This window comes from Callorhinchus milii, unplaced genomic scaffold (assembly GCF_018977255.1).
Source record: "Callorhinchus milii isolate IMCB2004 unplaced genomic scaffold, IMCB_Cmil_1.0 Scaffold12, whole genome shotgun sequence".
NCBI classification, from domain to species: domain Eukaryota; kingdom Metazoa; phylum Chordata; class Chondrichthyes; order Chimaeriformes; family Callorhinchidae; genus Callorhinchus; species Callorhinchus milii.
Window position 1 is genome coordinate 574,903 of NW_024704753.1, and position 26,665 is coordinate 601,567.

The window sequence follows — 26,665 nt, forward strand, 5'->3', positions numbered from 1 at the left end:
GGGGCCTCGGCCTCAGGCCTCAGCCACATTCAAACCGACACCGGCGGCGCCATGAGCCCTCAGGTCAGCCAGGGAGAGGCCGGGGGGGGCAACAGCAGCCTGGGGGGGGGGCAACAGCAGCCTGGGGGGGGAGAGTGTGGGGGGAGTGTGTGGGGGGAGTGTGTGTGTGAGTGGGGAGTGTGTGGGGGGAGTGTGTGAGTGAATGGGGAGAGTGTGGGGGGAGTGTGTGTGTGAATGGGGAGTGTGTGGCGGGAGTGTGTGTGTGAGTGGGGAGTGTGTGAGTGAGTGAGGGGGGAGTGTGTGAGTGAGTGAGGGGGAGTGTGAGTGAGGGGGAGTGTGTGAGAGGGTATGAGGGGAGTGTGCGTGAGGGGGGAGTGTGGTGAGGGGGGGAGTGTGGTGGAGTGAGTGGAGTGGGGGGAGTGTGCGTGAGGTGGGAGGGGGGGAGTGTGCGTGAGTGGGGGGGAGTGTGCGTGAGGGGGAGTGTGCGTGAGGGGGGGGAGTGTGCGTGAGGGGGGGGGGGAGTGTGCGTGAGGGGGGGAGTGTGCGTGAGGGGGGGAGTGTGCGTGAGGGGGGAGTGTGTGAGGAGGGTGGGGGGGAGTGTGCGTGAATGGGGAGTGTGAGTGAGTGAATGGGGAGTGTGAGTGAGTGAGTGGGGAGTGTGAGTGAGGGGGGAGTGTGAGTGAGGGGGGGGGGGCTGTCTGGGCATTGCCTGCAGACAGTCACTACACTCCTGAGTGGCTTTCACATGACGAGATGCGAGTTCGTTCCTATAATATCACCGACGATTGTCTTGGGCAAAACCGCTCACTGACTGCACGGCAGTTTGCGGGGACGTCGCTGTGTGTAAACTGGGCTGCTGCATTCACCCACAAAACACACAGTCACTACACTTTACAGTAAAATCCTGTGATGTGCTTTAGGACGTCCTCCTGACATGCGAGGAGCTGTGTCAAGTGTGAGGATTGTTATTGTTAATATTTTCTGAGGCTTTCATTTTCCTTTATTTATTCTGTAGGATGATCCAGCCTTGGAAAGGCACTTCAAAGGTCACCGAGATACCATCACAAGCGTTGACTTTAACCCAAACATGAAGCAGTTGGGTATGTGCGCTCACAGACGTGTGGTTTAGCCTTGCCCAGAACAACAACAAAGCTCACATCGGGGAAGGATGTGGTGCGCGCGAGTGTGTGGTGTGACTGCGAGTATGTGTGTATAGGGCGGAGGGTGGGTGTCCTATGGTTACATCAGTTTAAACATATCTGTAATGAAGCCAGCTTTCCACAGTTGTTCAAAGAACTGGCTTCCAAATGACGCCTAAATTTTACGTATTCCAAATTTCCAATCTGTTGTATACCGTAAGAAGATGGATTTAAGGCTAACTGACGCCTGAGAGACTGTGGGTCCTCGGTGTTAGGGTAAGTCCCCAAGTTGGAAACCATGTATGTAAACATGGGAACATGCAGGAACGGAGATACCAACTTTGGGATGAGACGTTAAACCCGGGTCCCGTCTGTTCCTGTTCAGGTGGATGTTAAAGACCCCGTGGGTGGACCGCATTGACAAAGAGAAGGGAGTTTCTCTCTCCCAGCCAACAATCTCCTGGCTAAATCGGTCATTCACTTCACAGCTGATTGTGCTCAACCTGACCGCAGCATTGACCTACAAACGGTGGCTACACTTGGCTGCATTTCGCTGTGAGATGCTTCCACGTTGCAGGGTGATAGCAAATGAAAGGATTACGTAAAAGAGCTGTCCCAAAGTCATTTTTAATTTTAAAAAAATCCTACACCACCCCCATCGCTCAGCAGCCCTCGGTTGAATTCTACACCAGATAGCTGCGCAATTCCCTCTTGCGTTTGCGGGCATGATCTACTTCCATACTGCTGCTGATGTGATGCATAATTGATGAGTATCTGAAGGATGGTTGGCACGTTTCCAGCAGTTGTCAGTGTTTTGTGTACCAGATGCCTGAAATTGCACAACTACTTGTGAAGGATGACAGCTCTAGTATTGGCTTGTGTATGGAGTTGAGTTCCAACAATGCTAAACAGATTTCTGCAAAGGGAACATTGTCCTCTCCCTGACAGTTGCAGTCTTAACCCATGACAGTTGTTGTTCTCAAGCACTTTGAGTGAATAAGGCACTATGGAAATCCAGTGCTCAGTCACTACACTTGACACAAAATCCCCTTCTGAAGCGCTTTCAGATGTATTGATTGTTACTCTCTGATCCCAACCCTCATTGTCAAGTGCTTTGGGATGTCCTCCCGACATGAAAGGGCTGTATAACTGCAATTTATTGTTGTTGATGCTGTATCAAATGCAATGATTCTTTCTTTAATTCGCTTAGTGTTTCCTGAAAATCACCACGAGGTGGTGCCAGACATCAGCTGTTTGCCTGTTTACTGGCAATGCAGAAGCAGTCACTGAGCATTAATGTGGCTTTATCAAACATCTTTATGTGTGTGTGCGTGTGTGTGTGTGTGCCCAAGTGTGTTAAGCGCTCAGGGATGCTACCCTGAGTGAGGAGCGCTGTATCAATGCAAGTTGTTATTGTCCTCTGCAGGTTTGCTAATGAGAATGGGAAGTGATTTTTCTTTATCTCTCTTCTCCAGCGACAGGCTCGATGGATTCCTGCCTGATGATCTGGAACCTGAAGCCACAGATGAGAGCATACCGCTTTGTCGGCCATAAGGATGCCATCCTGTCCATCCAGTTCTCACCGTCTGGGAACCTGGTGGCTTCTGCCTCCCGGGACAAAACAGTCCGCCTCTGGGTGCCCAGCGTGTAAGCAACATTCTGTCCTGTCGAGAGGTTGTACAACGAGGAAGACGGGCAGTCACTGAGAGCCAGTCCATCAGAGTGGAGACTATTTACAGAGCTATTTCGTTGATGCTTTCCAGATCTTGACCTTAAAACGAGGGCAAGTTGGGTTTGGATGGAGGCAAAGAAGAATGTCTTCCGGGAAAATGTGATCAGGGTTTGGAATGTTCTGCCCCAGAAAACCACAGATCTGGAATCTGTTAGGTTTCCTGGGCGTCCGGTCTCTGTAGAAGGAGAAAACAATCTACAGAATTGTTAGTGTTTAACTGTCAAGAGATTTTTCCTCCTCCTCATACTCCCATGACGACCCCTCAGATACATGAGGAACTAACACCAAAGGCACAGGCAGCACATTTCGAGATGTTGGGGCTCTACCTATTACTACAAAATATTCCGCAATCCTTTTTTGCAGATGACAGCCACATGTTGATATTACATATAAGATTTTATTTTGATATATTTAAAGGTACTTATAAATGAACATAATAAGCGAGCACCAGCACAGACACGATGGGGAGAGAGAGAGCAGGGAATGGCTGTCCCTGGGTTTGCATGCAGAATCTGATAACCAACCAAGTTTTGAGAGAGGTGAAGCGAGGGTTACGTGATTAACATCTGAGGAAGTGCAAAAGCTTAAACCTTATCATTGATACATGACTGTGAGGAATTGTCATTTTCCCACATCAAAGCACTAGTCAGTGGTGTGTGAAGTCTCTGGGTGCTTGTTATCTGTAAACATTGTCACTCATAAACTCAAGCGAATTTCCTACTTCAAAGCTAGATAGTTTACTCCTCATGGTGCAATGCCTGATTAGTGGTGGGCTATGAGATGGACACAGCAATGAACCAGAGGGATGGTGTGGTGAAGGGCAGAGAATTCCCAATCCGAGTCGTAAGGGTGGCTTTTCATCTTTAATGCATTTTTAAATTGACTTTAAACCAGTCGGTGTCTGACAGAGGAATGAGTGCCTCTCGCTGCCCAATGAATGACTCCCAAAGCCACGGCTGTTATTTAGTCCCGTGAGGAGAGTTCTGTTCATAATGTGTTGCCTGGTTCAGTCGGTCGAACTCTCGCTGCTGCGGTTGTGGGTTCAAGCCCCACATTGGGACTTGGAGCTCACAATCCATGTTGACACTCCAGCGTAGTATTTGTGGGAGGGGGGGAGGTCGCCACCACATTGTCATCCTTCGGATGAAATGTTAAAGCAGGGTCCCAAATGCCGTTTAGGTGGTCATTAAAGATTCCACACAACGCTATTGGAAAAGGGAGGAGAGTTTTTCCAACAAAAATATAATTGCTCATTCACCTCATGGCTGTTTGTGGGACATTGTTGTGTGCAAATTGATTGCTGCGTTCACCCACGAACCCAAAGCATTTTGAGACGTTTCAAAGTGATGAACCACTATGTCCAATGTAAGGATTGTCATCATCTGGCGATAATTAAGCAATGGAATGTGTTTGGGAATATGGGAAGCACTATTTTAAGGGATGTAGTTCGTGAATGGAGCAGTACCGCTTGCTGGCCACCTGGTGGCGCTCCAGTGACAGCATTTGTCATGGTGAACCAAAGGCAGTGTTTTGTGCTGTAACTGAGTGCTATCTGCTGCCCAGGCCAGGGGGCAGGGGCTCAGGCCAGGGGGCAGGGGCTCAGTGCCCAGGCCAGGGGGCAGGGGCTCAGTGCCCAGGCCAGGGGGCAGGGGCTCAGTGCCCAGGCCAGGGGGCAGGGGCTCAGTGCCCAGGCCAGGGGGCAGGGGCTCAGTGCCCAGGCCAGGGGGCAGGGGCTCAGTGCCCAGGCCAGGGGGCGGGGGCTCAGTGCCCAGGCCAGGGGCAGGGGCTCAGTGCCCAGGCCAGGGGGCGGGGGCTCAGTGCCCAGGCCAGGGGGCAGGGGCTCAGTGCCCAGGCCAGGGGGCAGGGGCTCAGTGCCCAGGCCAGGGGCTCAGTGCCCAGGCCAGGGGGCAGGGGCTCAGTGCCCAGGCCAGGGGCGGGGGCTCAGTGCCCAGGCCAGGGGCGGGGGGGGGGGGGGGGGGGGGGGGGGGGGGGGGGGGGGGGGGGGGGGGGGGGGGGGGGGGCTCAGTGCCCAGGCCAGGGGGGGGGGGCTCAGTGCCCAGGCCAGGGGGCGGGGGCTCAGTGCCCAGGCCAGGGGCGGGGGCTCAGTGCCCAGGCCAGGGGGCGGGGCTCAGTGCCCAGGCCAGGGGGCGGGGGCTCAGTGCCCAGGCCAGGGGGCGGGGCTCAGTGCCCAGGCCAGGGGGCGGGGCTCAGTGCCCAGGCCAGGGGGCAGGGGCTCAGTGCCCAGGCCAGGGGGCAGGGGCTCAGTGCCCAGGCCAGGGGGCGGGGCTCAGTGCCCAGGCCAGGGGCGGGGGCTCAGTGCCCAGGCCAGGGGGCGGGGGCTCAGTGCCCAGGCCAGGGGGCGGGGGCTCAGTGCCCAGGCCAGGGGGCGGGGGCTCAGTGCCCAGGCCAGGGGGCAGGGGCTCAGTGCCCGGGGCAGGGGCTCAGTGCCCGGGGCAGGGGCTCAGTGCCCAGGCCAGGGGGCAGGGGCTCAGTGCCCAGGCCAGGGGGCGGGGGCTCAGTGCCCAGGCCAGGGGGCAAGGGCTCAGTGCCCAGGCCAGGGGGCAGGGGCTCAGTGCCCGGGGCAGGGGCTCAGTGCTCAGGCCACACACAGGCCAGGCAGCATGGTACAGACGTAGAGTAAGAGGTACTTGTGTGTTTTCACCCTGCTGTGTAAGAGGCACACTTAAGCAGTCTCTTCAGACGAAGTGTTGGAGGTACTTCAGTGCCAGGGAAGCTTCAAACAGACAGATTCTCATAGGTGGCTTACAGGTAGTAATTACAGGCTGTAGTGAGATGCAGGTGTGCTATAGCTCAGGGCTAGGCGTCTCGCTCTTGTGACAAAGGAACACCACAGGCTTTGCTTTACAGTGAAGATTTCTGTATAACCCCTAATGAGATGAATTCTTTATAACATAAGACGAGGCTATTGAGCTCATTATGTCTGTGTTGGTTGTTGCTCCCCCACTGGCACTCTCTACTCTAACCCCATTCCCTATTCTCTCTCTCCCCATCTTATCTGTGCTGGTGCTCGCTCCCCCACTGGCGCTCTCTACTCTAATCCCATTCCATTCTCTCTCCCCATCATGTCTGTGCTGGTGCTCGCTCCCCCACTGGAGCTCTCTACTCTCACCCCATTCCCTGCTCATTTACTATACTATTTTTTATTGTACTTTAAATGCGTACCCAGTTACCTTTTAACAGCATTGGTGAAGTCTCATAATAAAATGTTGAAGAGTATAACATATTGCTAATGATATAGAAATTAACATCAATCCCATTGTTGGCAGAGGTTACAAAATACTGCATCTGGAAATTATCAGATATTTATTTGGCTGAGAAGTTAAACTGAGATTCCCGTCTGCAGCATCGTGGATGTTAAAAATAATAATAATAATCCTTGCATTTGATAGATATTTGTGGAGGACAAAGTTGTAGGGCTATGGAGAGAGAGCGGGGGAGTGCGATTAATTTGGACAATTCTTTCAAAGAGCCAGTATGGACACGATGGGCCGAATGGCCTCCTTCTGTGCTGCATGTTTCTTATGATACAGCGCCTTATCACGTCTTCAAAACATCTCAAAGAGCTTCTAGGAATATACTGTAAAGTATGGTGACTGTATTTTGTGGGCAAAACATGGCAGGTAATTACGCACAGCAATGTCCTACAAACAGTCGTGGATTGAGTCACCAAATTATTGTTATTTTTATTTATTTATTTGAAGGGATTGTTACTCTCAGAAAAGCAATCTACCAATCGACTAACAACCGGGTTCTTACTTACTGCTGGGTAAACGGAGGCATCTGTGTGTGTGTGTGTGTGTGTGGAGCAAGGAAACTTGCCTAAGGTTTCACACTGATCCTGAGAGGAGCAGGGAGCCTGACTTTCTCCCCCAGATTTCTCCATCGTGCAAAGTTCACCTGACTCAGAGTAATCGGTCGCGTGTGTGTGTTGTGTTCACAGGTTGAATAATTTTCCACAATTCTGGGCCATTGTAAAGCTTAACGTAAAATAATCTGACATTAAACTGCACAAGTTAGAGGCTCAAAGACCCTCAGGGACTTTGTGCCTCTAACTTGTGGGGTTTAATGTAAAGGGCACAATGAATGTGTGAGGTCGGTGTCAGTGTCTGGACACGTAGTGTGAGCAGCGATTGTGCTCGTCGGTGGGTGTGGAGTCGCACAACGCACTTATGGAAAGATACAAGACCTGGAAGAACGTGACTCAATTAAAAGACCTCGGAGGGCAAGTGCTCAGTGTTTGTTGCTGGGCAACGGGGAGAGTACACATAGAAGTTCAGCAAATAAATTGAACGCTAATGGGCTGCTCTGTGCTAAAGAGAAGCAGCTCCACTCGGCATCAGAAAGCTGAAAGCAATTTGTGTCCACACGCAGTCAGTCCCCAGGCAGTGGGTTTGAGTAAAGTGGCTGAGCTGTGGTTGCTCTCAGTATACAGTGTGCCTCTAACCCTGTGCGTGCCCTGAGCTAAAATTAAATCCTGTTTTTTATTTGGAACACCTTCACAAACTACAGAAATGCATCGCTTGGTATTTTACATATTCTGGTCCTGGCTTTAATAGACTATAATGTGAGTCCTGCTATCAGTGGCTGCATCAAGTACAGTGCTCACAAAATACACAGTCAGTTCACTTTATAGTATATCCTGTGAAACGCTTTGAGACGTCTCAACGATGCAAGGATTATTATTGCTGTAGCATTAGATGCCAGTGTGTGCTTCCTAACAGCAGGCACTAACTAACATACTGTTGCTGTTGGTTATGTACAGGATAGGAAGCCCTGTTTCTGTGTTGTTATTGACTGGCTAACAAAGTGGTAACACCAGAGGTGAGCTCAGAGCTGAGCCCCAGGGTTTACAGACGGGTATCAGATGTGCAGAGGACTTTAGATCTTCAAGTCGGGGATTTGATTAAGGATTCACCACTTAAACCTGCCCGTGAAGTAAAGATAAAAGGACCAAACGGCATTATCAAAGTGTCCTGAACTACAGACTCCTATACTATGCTCCTGTCACTTTATACTATAAAGTGAACTGACTGTGTATTTTGTGAGCACTGTACTTGATGCAGCCACTGATAGCAGGACTCACATTATAGTCTATTAAAGCCAGGACCAGAATATGTAAAATACCAAGCGATGCATTTCTGTAGTTTGTAATTCTTTCCTGTAACCCGTGTACTTTCTGTTTGTCAATTTAAATCCACCCATTTCCCAGAGTTAGAAACTGAAACTGTGGCTTGTTTTATTTGTGTTGGAGACTGGATGAATGTGATTTTCTTATCGGAATGAAAAGGCGTTCTGTTTGACTGTGTTTTCATATCTCTGCCCCCACCCCACTCCCTGGACTATACAATCTCTCTCTCCCCTATGTGTGGGGTGGGGGGAGGGGGAACGACACCCAAACCCGTGCTCACACATTGGGAACCCCAGAGTGCTTATTATTGTATTTGGGATTTAAAACTGGATATGTGTTGTATTGGGGGAGGGACTGTGTGTGTGTGTGTGTGTGTCTGTATGTATGTCTGTGTGGGTGGGGGGGGAGAGGTTGTCCAGCGTGGAGGGTGCTATATAAATCCAAGTTGTTGATGTGCTGTGGGAGGATGTGTGCACGTGTGTCTGTGTATGTGTGTGCCATGTGAGGATGTGTGAGAGACTAAATAAATGTTGTGCTTCACTGGGAGGATGTCCCTGTGTCCCTGCAGGAAGGGCGAGTCCACGTTTTTTAAAGCTCACACAGCGACCGTGCGCAGCGTACAGTTCTCCTACGATGGGCAGACGCTGGTCACCGCCTCCGATGACAAGACCATCAAAGTGTGGGCCGTGCATCGGCAGAAGTTCCTCTGCTCTCTGAACCAACACATCAACTGGGTTCGCTGTGCCAAGTGAGTAGGTTCTCTTGATTAATTATCCCAATAACCCACTCACCTGCCCCTAGGATGTCAAAACATCTCCAAGCCTTCCCCATAGAATTACTGTCGGGTGTAGTGACTATTTGTTTGTAGGTCAATATAGCTGTCAATTCACACACAGCAACATCCCGCGCACAAAGCCACGAGAGTCAACAAACAGATTGTCTGGAGGACTATTGACCAGGACACTGGAAGAAACTCTTCTCTTTCCCAATAGTGTTGTGGGATCTTTAACGACCACTTGAGCAGGCATCTTATTAACATCTCATCCAAAAGATGGCACCTCTGATAACGCAGCACTCCACCACTACTGTATTGGAGTGTCAGCTCAGGTGTGGGGCTGGAAGGTACCCAGTGGTGAGAGATCACTGACTGAGCCAGGCTATTACACCCCAGTGGAAACAAGTCTTTAACGTACGGGTTTGTTATTGTGTGATTTAAGATTGATGTGAGAAGGTGCCCACAGCAGCACACAGTCACTAACGTTACAGCCAGTGTCACGGAGTGAACGGGCTGTTCAGACTGAATGACTTTATACAGAGGACGGGAAGTGTGTGGAGCGGATGTGGGGGTGAAGGTAGATTGTGTCAGCAAATTCAACGTGGAATTAGAGCTCGCTGTTGAGGGGTGAGTGAATGAGAGAGAGTTGTGTAGGATGGAGATGAAGTGTGATGATGTACCTCGCTCTGTCTGTGAGGGATTACCAGCTAGCGTCAAGCACTCTGGGACCCTACCCTGCATGGGGGATGCTGCCTTGCGTATCAGGTGCTACATAAATGCAAATTGTTGTTGTTGTTGTGTTCCAGCCACATGGATTAGTGCTGACATTGAGCAACTGCTTACACTTCAGCACAGGCTATTTTCCTTTCTCGCTGCTCTGATTTTATTTTGATATTTTCTAGATTTTCTCCAGACGGGCGGCTCATCGTCTCTGCCAGCGATGATAAAACTATTAAAATTTGGGATAAAGCGATGAGAGAGTGTATCCATTCCTTCTACGAGCACGGAGGGTGAGTGGCTGAGCATGGTGGGGCTGGGGCTGGGGCTAGCATGTGGGGGTGGAGGTGCTGGTGGAAGACGAGTGACGAAACAAAATGGCAGAAATTTTAAATGGGCCAAAAAGAAAAAAAGAAACTTAGCCATTTGTTTTCTCCCAAAAGCTTTGTTAACTACGTGGATTTTCACCCAAGTGGCACATGCATCGCTGGAGCCGGGACAGACAACACTGTGAAGGTCTGGGACGTGCGGATGAACAAGCTCCTGCAGCATTATCAAGGTGAGCGGCACAGAGTGGTTACTCCCTGGAGTTCGCTGGGTTAATGGCCGAAGGGGAAGTGTAGAGGAGCGGGTGGTTTGGGAGCTCGTGCGAGCCTGTGGTTGATGCAAGCGGAGCAGGTGATATTGCAGCTGTGCGGGCGAGGCCTGGGCTGGTTTGGTCTTGCTGGAATCCTGAGGTTAGGCTGCAGGTTTCTGCCACTTCTGCACTGGGATTTTTTTTGCCCCAAGACTTGAGACCTCACCCTGGAGGGAGGTGTGGTGCAGAGTGATGGGGGAGGGGAGTGGCTCTGGCCCCACGAGGAGGCGTTGTATCAGAATACAGTGGAAGCTGCTTAAACCAGGCACATGGGCCCAGCTGATTTGTCCGGCTTAAGTGGTTTCCACTGTACAAGGATGATAATTATTAGCATCTCAAAGTGGTATGAGCAGCACCGTGGCCGATTACCCGAGAGATAGTGCTGGGGGGGGTTGGGTTTGTGGGGTCGGGGGGTGGTGGCTGATTGGGAAGCTGTGGTGTCCTCACACCTGGTCGCTGAGCTCTATGTTTATCTGCAGTGCATGCCGCTGTGGTAAACAGCCTGTCCTTCCATCTCACCGGCAACTACCTGGTCACTGCTTCAAATGATTCCACCCTGAAAATACTGGACCTGTTGGAGGGCAAGTTACTGTACACCTTGCACGGCCATCAGGTAAGTGCTTCACCTCACCCCTCCCCTTGTATACTTGTTCTACTCACTCCTTCCTCTCGCTTGCCCCCTCCCACTCTGAGAGAATATTTGGCCCCAGTGAGCTTTTTTATGTGTGATATTGAACTGATTTTGGGTTGCGAACAGAATGGGGATGTAAGTAGGTCACTAAATTAGCGTGTGGGCCATAATTAGCCCGGGTGCCAGTTGTATTTCTGCCTCTTGCACAATCGCCGAGATGATATTCCATCAGGATGCAAAAGATTAGCTCAAGTATTTCACAAAGGAATTGAATTTGGAGCAGGTTATTTCGAGAACTTCGCCTCATGTTTCCATGTGGTGTCGAGCCTGGGCTGACCTTTCATACATTTGCTGTGAGGTAGAGGTTACTTTTACAATCTCCTCCTTACCTAAATACAACTCAAAATGTAATTAAAAAGGCATTATATTACAACAACATCAACAATAAATGACTTTTACACAGCGCTTTTCAAGTCGGAAGGACATCCCAAAGCTCTGGACAGTTTATGCTTTGCTCCCGAGCTGGGGGTTGGATTTGAGAGGGGTGGGGGCTTTGAGGACCTGAATGAATCCATGTCCGCAGCAAGGTACAGCGTTCAGGGACTATGAAGGTCTTTGCAGTTCTCACAGAATAAATAGTTAAAAGTTTATTCCTGCTGGTTGGTGACCCCCCCTAGTGAGGAAGGTGCTGTATGAATGTAGGTGATGGTTGTTGTTGTGGTGGTGGTGGTAGTGAGCGGTATCAGCTCAGCAGTGTCACTGGAAGGGCTCAGTACTTGAGGCCAGAACACCGGGTAAAAGTCCAATCTCTTTCCCAACAACAACAACAAAATTACATTTATAGAGCGCCTTTCATATCAGGAGGACGCGGTGTCATGGCATCTTTAATGTCCCTCTGAACAGGTAGGACGTACGTACAACATGTCATTCGAAGGACGACATGTCTAACAATGCAACATTCTCTTTACCTCCATCTGCCCCGTTCATCCCTCGCCCCCCCAGCACTGTGCTGGAGCTGCAGCCTGGACAGTGAGCTTAAAGTCCTCAAAGCGGGACTTGAACCCACAACCTTCTGACCCCATGGCGAGAGCGAGAGTGAAAGCGCGCCTGGCTGAGCCAGTCGCAGTGATGTGCTGCAGCCTGCAGTGAGGGACAGAGCAGACGGCACATGTGCAGGCGGAACAAACGTGGGAAACTCGAGACCCGACAGAGCAGCGTTTCCTCTGCTCCCAGGACAGGCTGTTCTGAGAAATCCCTCAGCTGTGGCTCCCTTTGTGTGAGGGAACGTGTCTGTTTCCCACTTGGCAGCGTATTCCTGTCTGGCAGCTGAGCAGCATTCTGGGAGGGACTGAGGAAGTGATAGATTAAAGGGGGGGACGTGATAGCACTCCCAACACATACTTTGACGTAACAGGACCTGTGTCGGAGTGGTCTGGTATGTAAGTTACCAGCTGATCATTGCTGGCTGACGTGAGGAGAGGGGCCAAGTTTATACTCCCTGGGCAGAATCCTGACTCGCTTGGGGTGTGTGTATAAACCTCTCAGTGTTGGGCTGGTGACATTTTAACAGTTGCTTTCCCTTATATGCACTTGTTTCAATGTAGGTGATGTTCAGTGCATCAGCTAGGAGAGAGCGCAATGACTTTGTTTAACACTGCTTCAGTATAAGATATGAGCTCTCAGTCCAGGCTGATAGTCTGGCGCAGCGCAGCGCTGGGGGGAGTGAGTGCTGCATTGTTAAAGATGCTGTCCTATGGATGAGGCATTAAACCGAGTCTGTGCCCTGTTCAGATGGACGACAGACCCAGACCGCAGCACTATGGGGAAAGGGAGGGAGTTTCACCAGGGGTCGTGGCCAACCATCCCCAAATAAATTGGACCCTCACTTCACTGCTCTGTATAGGGAGCTATCTATGTTTGCTCAGAGATGTAGTGGCTACACTGAAAGCAGTGCCCTGGGAAGCGCTGTGAGCATGTCCTGGGGGCTGTATCACAGGCGAGGATTATACACTGACTAAAGGGTGGGTCGGTTCTGTCATGTTGAAGGACACTGTTGGGGCCGATGAGCTTAGCTTTGGGTTTCAATGCAGTGTCCTCGCTAATGAATCCTACAGCAACTTGCCTTTGTACCAGCTCTCCTGGGGGAGTGAAATCCAATCTCTTTTATTTTAATTCTTGTCATTCCTGTAGCTTTTGTTACAGCCCAGATTAAACCTATGTCATTCTCCCCATTTGTAGGGTCCCGCTACCTGTGTGGCTTTTTCCAGAGATGGTGACTACTTTGCTTCAGGTGGTTCAGATGAACAGGTGGGTCTATCTCGCTCTCTCTCACGTTCTCTCTCCGCACTGCTTGCTGCTAGTTTAGATGCAGGAGCTTTAGATGTTGCTAACCTGTTACCAAGGTAGACATCTCCTCCAACCTCCACTGTGTCAAACAAAAGATGAGATTTTCTCCAAATTGACTCTTCTCAAATTCCCTCTTTATCCAAATTCCCCCGAAGATTGCAATAACATGTCTACTCATCGCTTTGTTGTTGGTACAGATGAGCTGTCAGCAATGCCTTGCGAGGTGCTTTCAGACATTAGGATGTTATTGGCACTTTTATCAGCCAGGCTTTCTCTTACCCTCTGCGCGGCTCAGATTGGGAAATGGGATTTCTCCAGGACGGAAGGTCCTAGTTTACAGTGTACCAGCAATCTCAACGTTTCCAATCGACTGATTTCCCCTTGGGTTCCCTGCGCCGTTGTTGCCCCAACTCTCCATTACGTTATCAACAACTTGCATTTATATAGTACCCTTCACACGGGTTAATGTCTCAGAGCCCTTATTGCTGTTATCACTGAGCTGTTTTTTTTAATCCACCAATTATTACCTCCCCTCTCTGCAATCCCAGAATGTTATGGCACAGAAATGCGTCCCTCCACTCATCCAGCCATATCTAATCCACACGCCCAGCGCTGTGTGTTGTGTACACACTGCCCAGTGCTGTGCACCCTCAGTGTTGCTGCACCATTCTACACCACATGCCCACAGAATGGCAGAGTTTGCAGTGTAGGAGGAGGCCACTTGGCCCATCGTGTCTACTGGCGCAAGCTCTCCCAACAGCCATTTGTGGTAAAGCATTCTACCGTCTAACAAGCTTCTGTGGCAAAAACATGCTGCTAACCTGTCTTACTCCTGCTGGCGATAATGGTTAATTAATGCCTTCTTTTTACTGACTCACCGATCAATGTGTGTGTGTGTCCATGTACATGCTGCTTTCTCTGTGGTTCTGCCTCTCTGTCTCTTTGTTGCTCTCTGTATCTCAGTTTTTCTCTCCGTTTCTTTATCTCTCTCCAAATGTATCTTTGTGTCTGTGTCTGGCTCTTTCTTAGCCCCTCTATCAGACTCTCTGTATCATTCTCTTTCTTTATCTGGGTATCTATCATCTGTGTGTGTGTGTGTGTGTCTCTCTCTCTCTGACTTGCCCGAGCATGAGTTAGTAACTTCAGGAGTGGGGGGGGCAGGGGAGAATTGCAAAATGAAAAGTGAATGCAGATTGCATAAGACCTCAGCCTAGCCAATAGCATAAACACTGACATGTTAGCAAAGTTACACAATCCCACATTAAACACGTGTGAGTAAGAAAGGTTAGTACAACATTTCTGTTTAAAAACGTTATAAAAAAATCAACAATTTCTGGGAAAAGGATGGCAGAGTGTTTAATTTTCTGTTACCAGCTGTTATTGGTCTCCAAACCAAGTTGTTTGATAAAATGAGTTATTTATAATCGTTGTTTCAGCCGTACTGTAATTCCAACATTCCTAGGAAATTACTAACTTGCCCTCGCTACATGCTGGCCGATGTGAATAAGCAGCGTTATTTAAGCAAAGAGGCCGGCAGGGTATATATAAGCAGCCATCTCACGGTGATGGAATTTTCCACACGGCCCTGCGTCACAGCTGGAAGGGATAGAACCTCATTAAAAGCGTAAACTTTTCAGGTTTGAGAATGGTGCCACATTCCGTCTTAATGCATCTGTGTCTCATTTGCTTATAGTAAGACTGCAGCACAGTTCACAATCTGCTTTGCCTTCGCTGTAGAGCACTGAACGTCGAAACGTCTCGCAGCGCTTCGCAAGGAAGTGAAATGTCAAGTGCAGTGACTATTTTAGTGTATTGTAGTGGAGTCCTGTAACTCAGTGGTTAGAGCACTCGCTTTGCAAGCGAGAGACCTGAGTTCAATTCCAGGCAGGTCAGGGCGAAACCTTGGGCAAGTTTCCTTACTCCACACACCTAATAATAATCCCTCCAACAAAAACAAAAACAATAATAAATTGGTCATTTTCAATCTACGACACTTTGTGGGACATTGCTGTGCGCAATTGGCTGCCGCGTTCGCCCACAAATATACAGTCAATTCACTTTACAGTGTGTTCTGTGAAGCGCTTTGGGACATCCTCCCGACGTGAAAAGCGCTATATCAAATGAAAGGATTATTATTATTATTTGCAGAGAACACACCAGTCGTTTTTCACACAAGAAGAATAACAAATTCCATGTGTATAGCGCCTTTCACATCGGGAGGACGTCTCAAGGCCTAACCCATGTTGTATAGAGCCTTTCACGTAGGAAGGACAGAGTACATCCCAAGGCACACAGCATGTTCCCCACAAACAGCCATGGAATGAATAACCAATTGACCTGGAGGATTGTCAGCCAGGACACCAGGAGAGAATAAACTCCCTCCGCTTTTACAATTATTTCGTAAGATCATTAGTATTCACCTGAACAGACAGACGTGATTTTGGTTTAATGTCTCGCCCAAAAGACAGCGTCTCCGACAATGCAGTGCTGACACCCTTCATTGCACTGGAGTATCAGCCTAGACTGCGCTCAAAATCCCCACAGATTTCAAAGAAATGGGAAGATTTTCTCCCAGTTAACCTGGTTAACTTTCCTGTCCCATCCAGATCCACCCCCAGATTCAAACAAATTGGCAGTTCTTATTGTTCAGGGGATGTGGCTGGTGCAGATTAGCAGCTGTGTTTGCCTCCATTAACAACATTCACTTCATTTAAAATTTTTATTTTGTGAAATGCAAAAGGATTTATTTTGTGTGAAATGCAGGCAGCTGATGTGCGATGCTGTTTCGGAGGATGACGGGCAGGTTATTTGCCAGTCCTTCAGGGCCTCAGAAAGAGCTTTCTGTCTTTACTTTGTTGCCTCACTGCTGATCCTTTGCTGTGGCGTTTCTGATAACTTTAGGCGTTGGGTGTGTCTTGCTGTTATCACATCTTGCTCAATACCTTCCCCAGGTCATGGTGTGGAAGAGTAATTTTGACATTGGAGACCCCGGCGATGTGCTAAGGAATCAGGCCAGCACTCCTTTTGTGAACTGTACGCTAAAGACATCAAGAGGAGTGGGTTCAACCCCACAACAAGAGTACGTAAAGGCAGGGGCCGCAGAGGTAAGCCAGCAGTGGGGACTCTCTCCCTTAATCCCTCCGCCTTGACCCCTCCCACCCAAACGTCAAATTCCTAAAGACCTTTTTGATTGTGCTTTTAGTCACCTCCCCCCGCACTCTCCTGGCTTGGTGACAGACTCCGCCACCGTCAAGTGCTCTGGGACTCTACCGCACTTGAAGGGCGCTATATAAATGCAAGTTGTTTTTGTGGTTGGTGTAAACTGTTGTTGACAGTGATCAGAACTTTACAGCTAGAATCTCTTCAGCCCCCGCTCTCCTCCTCCAAGACCTGACATAACTCACATTCTTGGCCTTGAGGTTTTTGTCTTCAAATTTCAGATAGTGTGGAACAATAAGAGCAGCCAATTCATCTGAATCTGGGGGTGGATTTGGATGAAATAACTGAGAGAAATACTTCCCTTTTTTTTAGGAAATCTATCGTGACTTTGGGCCCAGTCTAGATTGGGAAAATCCCTTAAATTCTGCTTTAATTTAGGAGCCAGTTTTGTGTAGACTGCCAGGAAAATGGTTTAAAAAATTAAGAGTGAATTGAAGAATTTACAACAATTTCGCACAATCTGATATTTTTTAGCCAGTCTTAAAGACCCGAATAATCGCTCGTGAAGCCACAGCCAAGACTATCCAGATTAGCAAGGCTACTCTGTAACTCACCATCTCCTCAGGGCTGATAGCAGGAAAAAGTTAGAGATATCCTGGCTTTCATGTATCAAGTGGCTGCTATGTTGGCCTGCAGAACCAGTCTCTATATTCAGCAGACGTTACTGTGAAGTGCTTGGAGTTGCTTTGATATGATAAAGCGTTTATATAGAAAAAATGCAAGATCTTTCTTTCTTAGATATAAGGAAAAGTGGAGTCTTTCTCCCACTTCTCCTGCTTTCTATTCCCTCCTTCCAATTTACCCCAAATTCTAATTAATTGGCACCTCTTCCCATTGCTTCTGTGATGTTTCTGATGAACATATTTCTGCGTGAAATGCTTTGACGTGAAAGGCGCTGTATACATGTAAGTTGTTGTGTGAGCAGTTTCACTGTCCCCCAGCAGTGAGTAATGAGCGGTTTAGCTGCCGTGATCACGATGGGCAGTGCAGTATTGATCAGCCCAGGTCACCAGCACCCTTGGAGCGGAGAGTGGCTGAGAGAAATGTTTGTGCAGGTGGCTTCTGCTATCTGTAGGCTTTCGTGTCTTATAGGAAATCCAGATGACCCTAGTTACGGTCAAGATTTCCTTGTGAACTGTTCCCTGGTTGTGCAGCACACCCACACGGCACAGAGGAACCTGGGAGTCAGATAGCACTGTGTGTGGGCGGATGTTTAAATATTGTAATGGCACGGCACCAAATTAAAAGTAGGCTGTCTTGTTACTTCAGACTTGCGAAAGGCAGCCAGCCCACTCTCCCCATGTTCACGGTTTCAGAAGGCAGTGTTAGGTCTTTATTAACAAAGCAAGCCGCTGATTAAGACTTGTTCAGTTGTGGCTGATTCACTGCTGCTGATAATGCCTTGTGAGGATTCAGCTTTGACACACGGTGCCAGGGTGCAAGCACAATTACAGGCTGATGTGGCAGCCAGCTTCCTGCTTCCTTCATTGTCTTTCCCTGGATGCCTATCAGTGACAACAAATGGAATGTGAAGACTGCAGATTAGAAACTCTCTCTCACTGACTCTCCCTTTCTTGTTTTTTTCTCTCGTTATTTTTTTTGCTCTACCTCTTCTCACTTGTTCTTTCTCTCGCTCACACCCGTACACACTTACTTCCTCCCGCTTGTTCTCACTCATCCACCCTCACTCACACTTGGTCTTACTCTTCATGTTGTGCTTTCTCTCTCTCTCTCTCTCACGTTCTATTTCCTGAGGTGACGCTCTCCACAAAGTGAATTCAGGTCTCGTTTCCTGGGGGAATGAAGATGTGTCCCGTGGGGGTGGGGTATAATTTTACAGAAGGTCACTCTTCTCCCACGTGTCTGAGATGTGATCAAGGGTCAGGCCCCGAGTCGTTAATCTGTGTGTCCTCCCGAAGCGAAAGGTGCTTTACAAATGTACTTTTTGTATTGTATTGAGTCACTGCCCCGTGGCATTGAGCCACTGTGTTGGTCCAGTGCTCTGTCATCCCATTCCAAGCAATGGGTGTTAGCTTTGCCGAGTGCAGTTAACTATCGAACGTAGCGACTGGAGCAAGTGGGTCTGGCTGGGACCAGATGTCCTGTTTATGTGCCGAGCTTCAGGAACTTGGCACGGATGGCGACCCTGATTGGGAGCTATTTTTACATGTGTTGATTCAGTGCAAGGCTACGTTTCCAGCCCCGTCCTCAAGGAGAAGGCCATTGTGTGGGACTTTATCTCAGACTATTTTTTCAAAACGCTAGCGCTATCTACTGGGTCTGGCATTGCCTGAGCCTTTCCTAGCAGATAATTCTGCCTGTAACAAAAGTTCTACATGCGTCTCCTTCACAAGCCAGCCTTGAGCTCTGTTATGTTTGTGAGAAACAGATTGGCGTTGTGAGGTGGGGGTGGAGGGGCTAGCTCCTGGCTGTTGAGAACCTTAAAAGAGCGCGATACTGAACAAAGTTAACCCAGGCACCTGGTGTTCTTAGTGTAGACGGGCAAATTATTCCCACTGTTATCACGTGGCTCCACGGTTGTTTGTGTTGCTGTGTCTAAATCCTTCCTGTTTAAGGACAATCTTTGGCTGTTACAGTACACAAGCTCACCTTTCCGTGTCTGTGCCCAGTGCCTGTGCCAGTGTTTAAAGCTGGATCTAGTTTTCCCTATAAGAACGTGAATTGACCAGTGCACTGCTCGAGTGCAGGTTTGATACTGAATATCCCATGCAGGTCACTGGCAGTTAATATTGGTGCTGATGGTCGCCGGCAGGTTGTCACTGGTTGGAGCCTTTGGGTAAAGCAGATTATTCAGTGGGTTTTGATGATGATGATGATGATGATGAGGAGGGGGTGGGGGGGTTGGGGGTAAGGCAGGAGAGCACACAGGAAGCATCTTTGTTAGCTTCACAAACGCTGTTCTGAAGGCAGCTCAATTCACTTCATATTCTGTGGAATTGAATTTTGGGAATAGAATGGCTCCATTAGGATGAGTCATCACCGGTCGGGTCTATGATTCATAGCTGCACAGGATCAAAGTTATATAATCCCCACAGTATGTTGCAGCGTGTGTTAACTCTCTCAGTGCTCAACTCATTCACAATCTCTCATTTAGCAGTGGCTAAAATACAACAACAAGATTACATGTGTATAGCGCCTTTCACGTCGGGAGGACGTCCAAGGTGCTGGACAGTGTACAGCATTTCAGACTCTAGCTGGGCTCGGGGAGGAGGGGGGTGGGAGGGGAGGGGAGGGGGGTGGCCGATGGCATGGTTGAAGAGGAGGGTCTTGAGGCGGGACTTGAAAGAGGTTAAGGAGGGATGAGGCGGAGTGACTGGGGGATGGAATTCCAGAGATTGGGGGCAGAGTGGCTGAAGGCTTTCACGCCAATGGTGGGGCGGTGGACGTGGAGCAGCCAGAGCCGGCTGAGCGGGGGGAACGGTCGGGTTGGTAGGGGATTAGGAGGCCGCAGGGGTAGGATGGGGTGAGGCCATAGAGGCTTTGTATGTGAGGACCAGGATCTTGAACTGGATCCTCTGAAGGATAGGGAGCCAATGAGTTGGGCGAGAATGGGGGAGATGGGGTCACGGAGTTTGGTGCGGGAGAGGACACGGGCTGCAGAGTTCTGGATTATCTGCAGCCTGTGGAGGGAGGAGTTGGGAAGGCCGACAAGCAGGGCGTTTGCATAGTCGAGCCTGGAGGTGATGAAGGCATGAACATGCGTTTCAGCGGCTTGAGGGGTGAGGTAGTGGCAGTACAAGTTAGGGGAAATTCCTCACCTGAAGATATTTAACTGTTTTTCTCTTTCCTGGAGGAAAGTACATAGTGGTTTCCCAACCTTACCCCAGGGGTGTTATTTACTGGTGAGAAGGGATGTTGAGTGTTGGCAGATTATTGAATCGCGGAGATGTCTCGGGCTCATTCCTTCCTCACCTGCTCTCCACAGCGAGCAGGCCCCTCCACACGCTCGCTCCTCCCAGTTGTGCGGGTTCCATTTAGGACAAACACCAGGAAGTATTTCTTTACGTAACTGATTGAATGGCTGGAAAGGGCTTTGCAGGAGCAATGGTTAAGGCCAGAATGCTGGGACCTGTTAGACAAATGGCTTGGTGCTGTGTTGAGAAAGCTGTAGGGGGAACGTGAGGGCAGGGCTGTGCTGTATACCATGGTTAGACTTGCCCTGGTTCATGGATCCCTCCATGATGTAAGTAGCTGTGGTGGAGAGCAGGTTTCTGAAATGCTAAGATCAGGAGATGGATGTGACCAGGATTCTGTGCCAGCTGCCTGCACAAATATCAGTGATGAATCACTTCTAACCTACTTCCCTTTTCGTGTACATACTTGTGCCCTGTGTGTTGGTATTTTGGGTTTGAAATATGTACCTAGTTAGTTTGTGGTGCCCTAGACCATAGGATCCTACACGCAGACATCAGCCCATCAAGTCTGTCCTGGTGTTTCTCTCCATGTGAGACACCGAGTCTAATTCCCTACCTCCCTGATTAACATTTATGCTAGTTAATATCATACGCACATTGCTGTTTGTAATAAATTGGTCATTTTCAATCCACAACTGTTTGTGGGACGCTGCTGCCGCGTTTCGCCCACAAAATATACAGTTAATTCACTTTACAGTTTATCTTGTGAAGTGCTTTCAGACGTCTTGAAGACGTGATAAGGTACTGTATGAAATGCAAGGATGATTAATATTACACACACTCAAGTACTGTATGAGCCTAACTCCACATGGACAGACCACCATACTGACCGACTGACTAACCGACCAAGCAGCAGGAATCAGTCACTGGAGACCAGTGTGTTTACTGTTACTGTAACTGCTCCTATGCTGTGGGCAGGTCACCCACAAGAGTTAAAAACTGACACGTCTCTTGTGATATTAGTTAGGCTCATGCTTTGCCTCTGAATTCTGTGTCGTTCACCAGCTCAGGCTTCACGCTGAGTGTAATTGAAATGTAATTTCCTCTGCTACCTGGGCTGTGCTGCTGCAGTAATGGCTTCCTGAATTGCCTTCGGAAATGAGGACAGATCGAGACGCCCTCCGTTTCATTCAATAACCAGGTGTGGATGAGCAGTGCACACAAGCAGCTGACAGCACGTTGATTAAAGGGAAATTTTCATTCACTAGACTTCTTCCTGCAGACCAATACCTGAGAGCACAGCAGCCTTTCCTACGCTTCCTGCGGCGGCTTTCCTCTTTAATATCAGCAAAGAGATGCTTAATTTGCCACCACTTGTGCTCGCTTAAGAGGAGCTGAGAGGGATCTCGTCATGTCACTCTACCTGGTGTGGCAACAACAATACAGACATGTGAAGCGGTTAATCAATGAAGGCAATAAGTGCTTGGATTTTGTTCTGTGAAGGACACTGAGATGTAACGCAAAGCCACACTGTCAGCTCAATAGTCTGAATCGTGACTTTCGTTTCCTCAGAAGCCAGAGGTACCTTTAGCTCAAACCACTGGGTACATGAAACTGCACATGATTGACTCTGTGCCGGTGTCTAACTGCCAGTGGCTTGAGACACCACGCGTGTCCTCTTCTGGTGATGATGTGCGAGTGTCGGCAAGTACTCAGCACAAGTGGCTATCAATATTTTGGCTGTTAGTGCCAAGGAAATCCTAACAGAACAACAGCAACTTGCGCCCTTCACACAGGATAGTGCCTCAGTGTGAGCGGGTGTCCTAGGCTTACGTAAAAGCGCTCACAGACAGAACAGAGGATAGATGAGGAAAAACACTTTAAATACTTTAAAATCAAAGTTCTTGATTTGCTGTGAAATGCAGCTGAGCTCTTCTTCTCTAGTCCCAATCGCCTGCTCTGTCCCTGTACCTTTTTATATTCATCCCATTCACATCTTTCTCCAGTTCTCTTTTAAATATTATGGCCACAGCTACAAAAGCTACTTGTTCTAATAGTCCTGAGTATGAAAACATTCCCTCTGACCTCTCGCTAACTTTTCCAGTGATGATACCAAGTGTATGCCCCTTGTTACTGATTCACCAGCAGCAGGAACCTATCGTCTCAAACCCGTTCCGCATTTAAAGAGGGAAAGAGCAGGTAAATGGGTTGAAAGGTTTGCTCTTGAGGGAGCTGGCACAGACGTGATGGGCCAAGTGACCTTCTTCTGTGCCGTAAATCTCTGTTTCTAGGTTAAGACCTCTGTTAGGTCTCCTCTTGGCTTCTGGTCCCGGGAAGAGAACCACAGTTGTTTTGAGCCTCTTGTTAAGGCTCACACCGCTGGTACTATGTGTGTGAAGCTGCTGGCAGCTAGCTTACCGTGCCACGTTCTGAGATGGCAGATTGTTTCATCAACGATGCTGACACATGTTTCCAATTTGTTTGATAACATCCAGGTAGCCAGCAGATAGACTTGCTCACTTTGCAGTCATTTATAGGTTGCAGGTGGAGACCGTTTCCTGTAACCTTCCAGTGGGTTTGTGAAATGTTTGCGTGTGCCAGAGATTTCTGATTTAGCAGCAAATTCACCTCCAAGTGAAATGAAGTGCGTTCTGGAGTCCTGTATCTCAGTGGTGAGAGCACTCGCCTCGCAAGCAAGAGACCTCAGTTTGATTCCCGGCAGGGCAAAATGTTGGGCAAGTTTCCTTACTCCACACGTCCCTGTTTACCTTGCAGTAAGTAGGAACCCAGTTCTCAGTTGAATGGCGGATCGTTTTTCCGGGTGTGATAATTCCTTCAAAAAATAATAATGAATTGGTCACTCAATCCATTACTGTTTGTGGGACGCTGCTGTGCACAATTGGTTGCCATGTTTTACCCACAAAATATACAGTCAATTCACTTTACAGTATATTGTGTGAAACCCTTTGAGACGTCTTGAAGACGTGATAAGGCGCTGTATCAAATGCAAGGATTATTATTATTGAGCAGTACTAAGATTAAACCCACTGAAAGTGTAAGAGCTGGCAACCCGGCTGGGAGATCTTCAAGCAGCAGCTCAAACACCCACAAATGAAATTGGGGATAATCTGCTAGACTTTCCTGAGTAACTGTGATTTCACAACCCCTGGGGTTATGGGTTCAAGCCCCAAGTCACGGTTTGAGCCCAGTACAAAGAGCACTGAATTGTCAGCCTTCAGAGGAAATGTTTAAACCCAGGCTTTTTCTGCCTATTCAGCACTATTGGGCTGGAGAAGGGAGTTTTTCCTAGTGTCGTGTACTAGCACTAGGGGGATAAATTGATCATTTGCTTCATGGCTGTTTTGGGATCTTGCTATGCGCAAATTTGCTTACAACTACAGTCACTACATTTGAGTGAAACATTTAGGCAGTGTATCAGATGCAGGAGTTATTACTGGAAAGCCCACGGGCTCATCTGTTTCTCTGTTTTCTCATCCATCACTACGCAACCCGCTGCTTCCAGTAAACACTGCTTCACCTTGGATTGGAGCTGGTGTGTGTGCACTCAGCCAGGACACCTGTTGTACAGATGCAGAGATGAATGGCTGGAGAGTTGTTGGGTAATGTGTGGTTTTAGTGAAGACAGCAAATGCATGAAATTAATGAAAGCTTCCCTCAACACATGTATGTTCAGAGCAGAGATCTCGCTCAATTCCTCACCTTTTATGTTGTGTGCTTCCACCCCAACCCACAACACACACCTCCCCCTCCACCATGGCCTGCCTGTGCCTGAACAGAATGCTGAGGTGGGCTTGTTCTGATGACTGCCAGGCAGGCCTCTGAAGGATGTACCGACAGGGGGAAATTCCTGCCTGTTATTTCCTCACCACCTGTACATGGAATTTGTTCTGAAGTACTCTTTTCAGTGAAATTGACTGACGTTAGCAGAGCTGAGGACCTCATCCAATTTAACCCTTTCGCTGTGGTTCAGACATCTTGAAATTACTCTTTCCCCACCTCCCACCGCAGTCTTAATTTTCTTTCCAGTGCCCGAGGTCTCCTGTTATCAACAACAACTTGAATTTCTATAGCGCCCCTCACCAAGTTAAAGTTCCAGTGCACTTTTCAGCTCACTTCCAGAGACTTTGAGGTGATGGCATTGTGAATGAAGTAAAGCTGAAAGGGCTGACATCCCACGTCAACTTAGTGCAAGTGTTAATCCATGTGTGTACAATACAAGGTGTGTATATCCCATGTGTATCGGCTGTGTATTCTTGTGTGTGCACATGGCAGTGCTTATTTCAGTGAACAGACAACTAACTGAGGAACTAACTTTGGGAGCGCCGCAGTGTGTGAATAGTGGGAAATTTATATCATTGATATGTAACCAGGGAATGCTGTGTCTCTCTGCCACTTTTGGCCACGATCACTGTGTGTGACGTCCAATTGTGGCCACAGGAGGCTGGTGTGGTCCAGGAGGAGATCGATGTCCTGCTCACTAGGCTCCATGCAGGATCTGCCGGTTACGAATCAATCTAAGAAGCTGCCCAGCTGGTGGTGTGAGTGCCAGGCTAGTGAGACATGCCCATGTGTTAATCAGCTTCACCTGCTTATGTTCTCCAGCAGCTCCCGGACAGCAACTACACAAAGACAAGGGCAGCAGGTCCCGATACAGGAAACCAGAGCTACTCGATCAGGGAGGTGCCACCATATACCACGTCTGCTCCAACCGTCAACCAGTCGCTTCAGCCAGAAATGGCAGCCATCCCCCTAACCCTGGCCAACACCTTGGAGCATATCGTAACACAGCTGGATGTGCTGACTCAGGTACGTGCCAACGCACATCAGTCCATTAACACAAGCAGCAGGTGACTCGCACAGGCAGGTTCTCAGCTCAGCTCCGGAGCGCTCCGAGATGCCGCCAGCTCAGAGATGGGATGAGAATTACAGGTCTGTATTTTTGAAAGCAAAATGTGTACCTTTCTCTTACACAATGAGTCTGTCCTCTTTACAGGGCTGCTTGTCAGCCTGTGTTTACACATTTGGGATTGTTGGCAGTGACACAAGTTTTAATTTCTTTCAAACCAAGTTTCCACTGTGTGTGTGTGTGTGTGTGTGTGTGTGTTTTGAATAACCCATCCATCCTTCTTAGCAGCGGAAATCACTGTAAAGTGGTTCAATCTCAATCCTGGTTTGTGTACTCTTCACAACAACAAATTTATAATTTCAGTCTTGCCGAGTTGCAGGCCTGAGTGCTCAGTACATTTACAAGTCTCGCTGTTAGCTGCTGGAAGCTAATTGCAGAAAGGGCTCCTGTGATTGGGGAAACTCTCATGACAGAGTGTCCCTCCTGGTTGAATTGCTAACCTCAGACAGCCATGGCCAATGTCAAACCCCAGAGAACTGGGAGGAATGACTTTACTTCTCTGCCTCTCTGGATACTTGGCTGGAAAGGCACCATTTTGTCTATACCTGGGAGACAGGACCAGATGGTTTCCATTGCTGCAGGAAGTCGGATTGTAACCCCCTGTGTGTCACTGGTGGCGTGTGGTAAACAGCGCTGCTCTAGCAGAATGGAAGGCTTTGCGAGGCACATGGAACCATTTTTAGACATTCCATCCACTCAGCTATTTGCTTTGACTTTTGCCCCAAGCCCACAGTCACGTTCTCTAACGATGCCTTGTTAACCCGGCTTAACCTGTCCCTCTGCCCATTGCCAGGGAGGCTGAGGCACAGCCACACACACACACACACACACACGCACCAGATAGACAAGTTGCCAAACAAATCAACTGCTGAAAGGCACCGTTTTCTCTTCACCTTCTAACACGGTTTAACCTTAGCCCAGAGCGTTGATAACTATATGATATTTTCTATTGAAAATAATGATCCCGTTCCCATTTTTATACTTTCCCGCAGTAATCTGCCGCTGATAGCATGTGCTCCCTGCAGACTGTATTGTCTGTTTTTACTGCCCCCAACACTTCTCCTCGTCCTCGCGAGCAAAACATAACCTTTTGTTGGAAATTGATCTTGCGTTCCCTCTCTGCGTTCTGCTCCGATGATTCTCCAGAAATGGATGTGAAGTTGCGAAGCGTGTCTCCAGTTGCTGAGCCGCGCTGTGTGTGTGGGGCTCCAGCAGCCTCAGACATGCCTCACGCAGCGTCCATCTGCTTCCCATCTGCCTAAATTAGCTGTCAGTCAGTGGGACTCTGTGAGGGAGGCCAACAGCACAGCATTGTGTGGAGCAGGTGATCGGCGGGGGGGGGGGTGTGGTTGGTATATTTTCACTTAATAATAATCCTTGCATTTGGTATAGCGCTTTTCACGTCAGGAGGCCGTCCCAAAGCGCTTCACAGAACACACTGTAAAGTGAATTGACTGTGTATTTGTGGGCGAACGCGGCAGCCAATTGCGCACAGCAATGTCCCACAAACAGTCGTAA

The 26,665-nt window shown here is 48.8% G+C and overlaps 1 protein-coding gene across 3 annotated transcripts in view; it reads left to right on the plus strand.

Annotated features, from left to right (window-relative positions):
• The window catches only part of LOC103188784 (POC1 centriolar protein homolog A), a 29,846-nt gene continuing 3,181 nt past the window's right edge, over window positions 1-26,665 (plus strand). Inside the window, exons 1-10 of one of the 3 annotated variants that reach the window (XM_007908890.2) lie at window positions 1-63; window positions 1,016-1,100; window positions 2,615-2,786; window positions 8,589-8,768; window positions 9,698-9,805; window positions 9,956-10,071; window positions 10,629-10,762; window positions 13,019-13,087; window positions 16,078-16,230; window positions 24,844-25,047. In XM_007908890.2, the coding sequence (XP_007907081.2) occupies window positions 52-63; window positions 1,016-1,100; window positions 2,615-2,786; window positions 8,589-8,768; window positions 9,698-9,805; window positions 9,956-10,071; window positions 10,629-10,762; window positions 13,019-13,087; window positions 16,078-16,230; window positions 24,844-25,047 (1,233 nt within the window). In that variant the 5' untranslated portion in view covers window positions 1-51. Of the gene's footprint in view, window positions 64-177; window positions 199-1,015; window positions 1,101-2,614; window positions 2,787-8,588; window positions 8,769-9,697; window positions 9,806-9,955; window positions 10,072-10,628; window positions 10,763-13,018; window positions 13,088-16,077; window positions 16,231-24,843; window positions 25,048-26,665 lie in introns of those variants that run through there. The other 2 variants (XM_007908891.2, XM_042339815.1) reach the window with 2 other exon arrangements.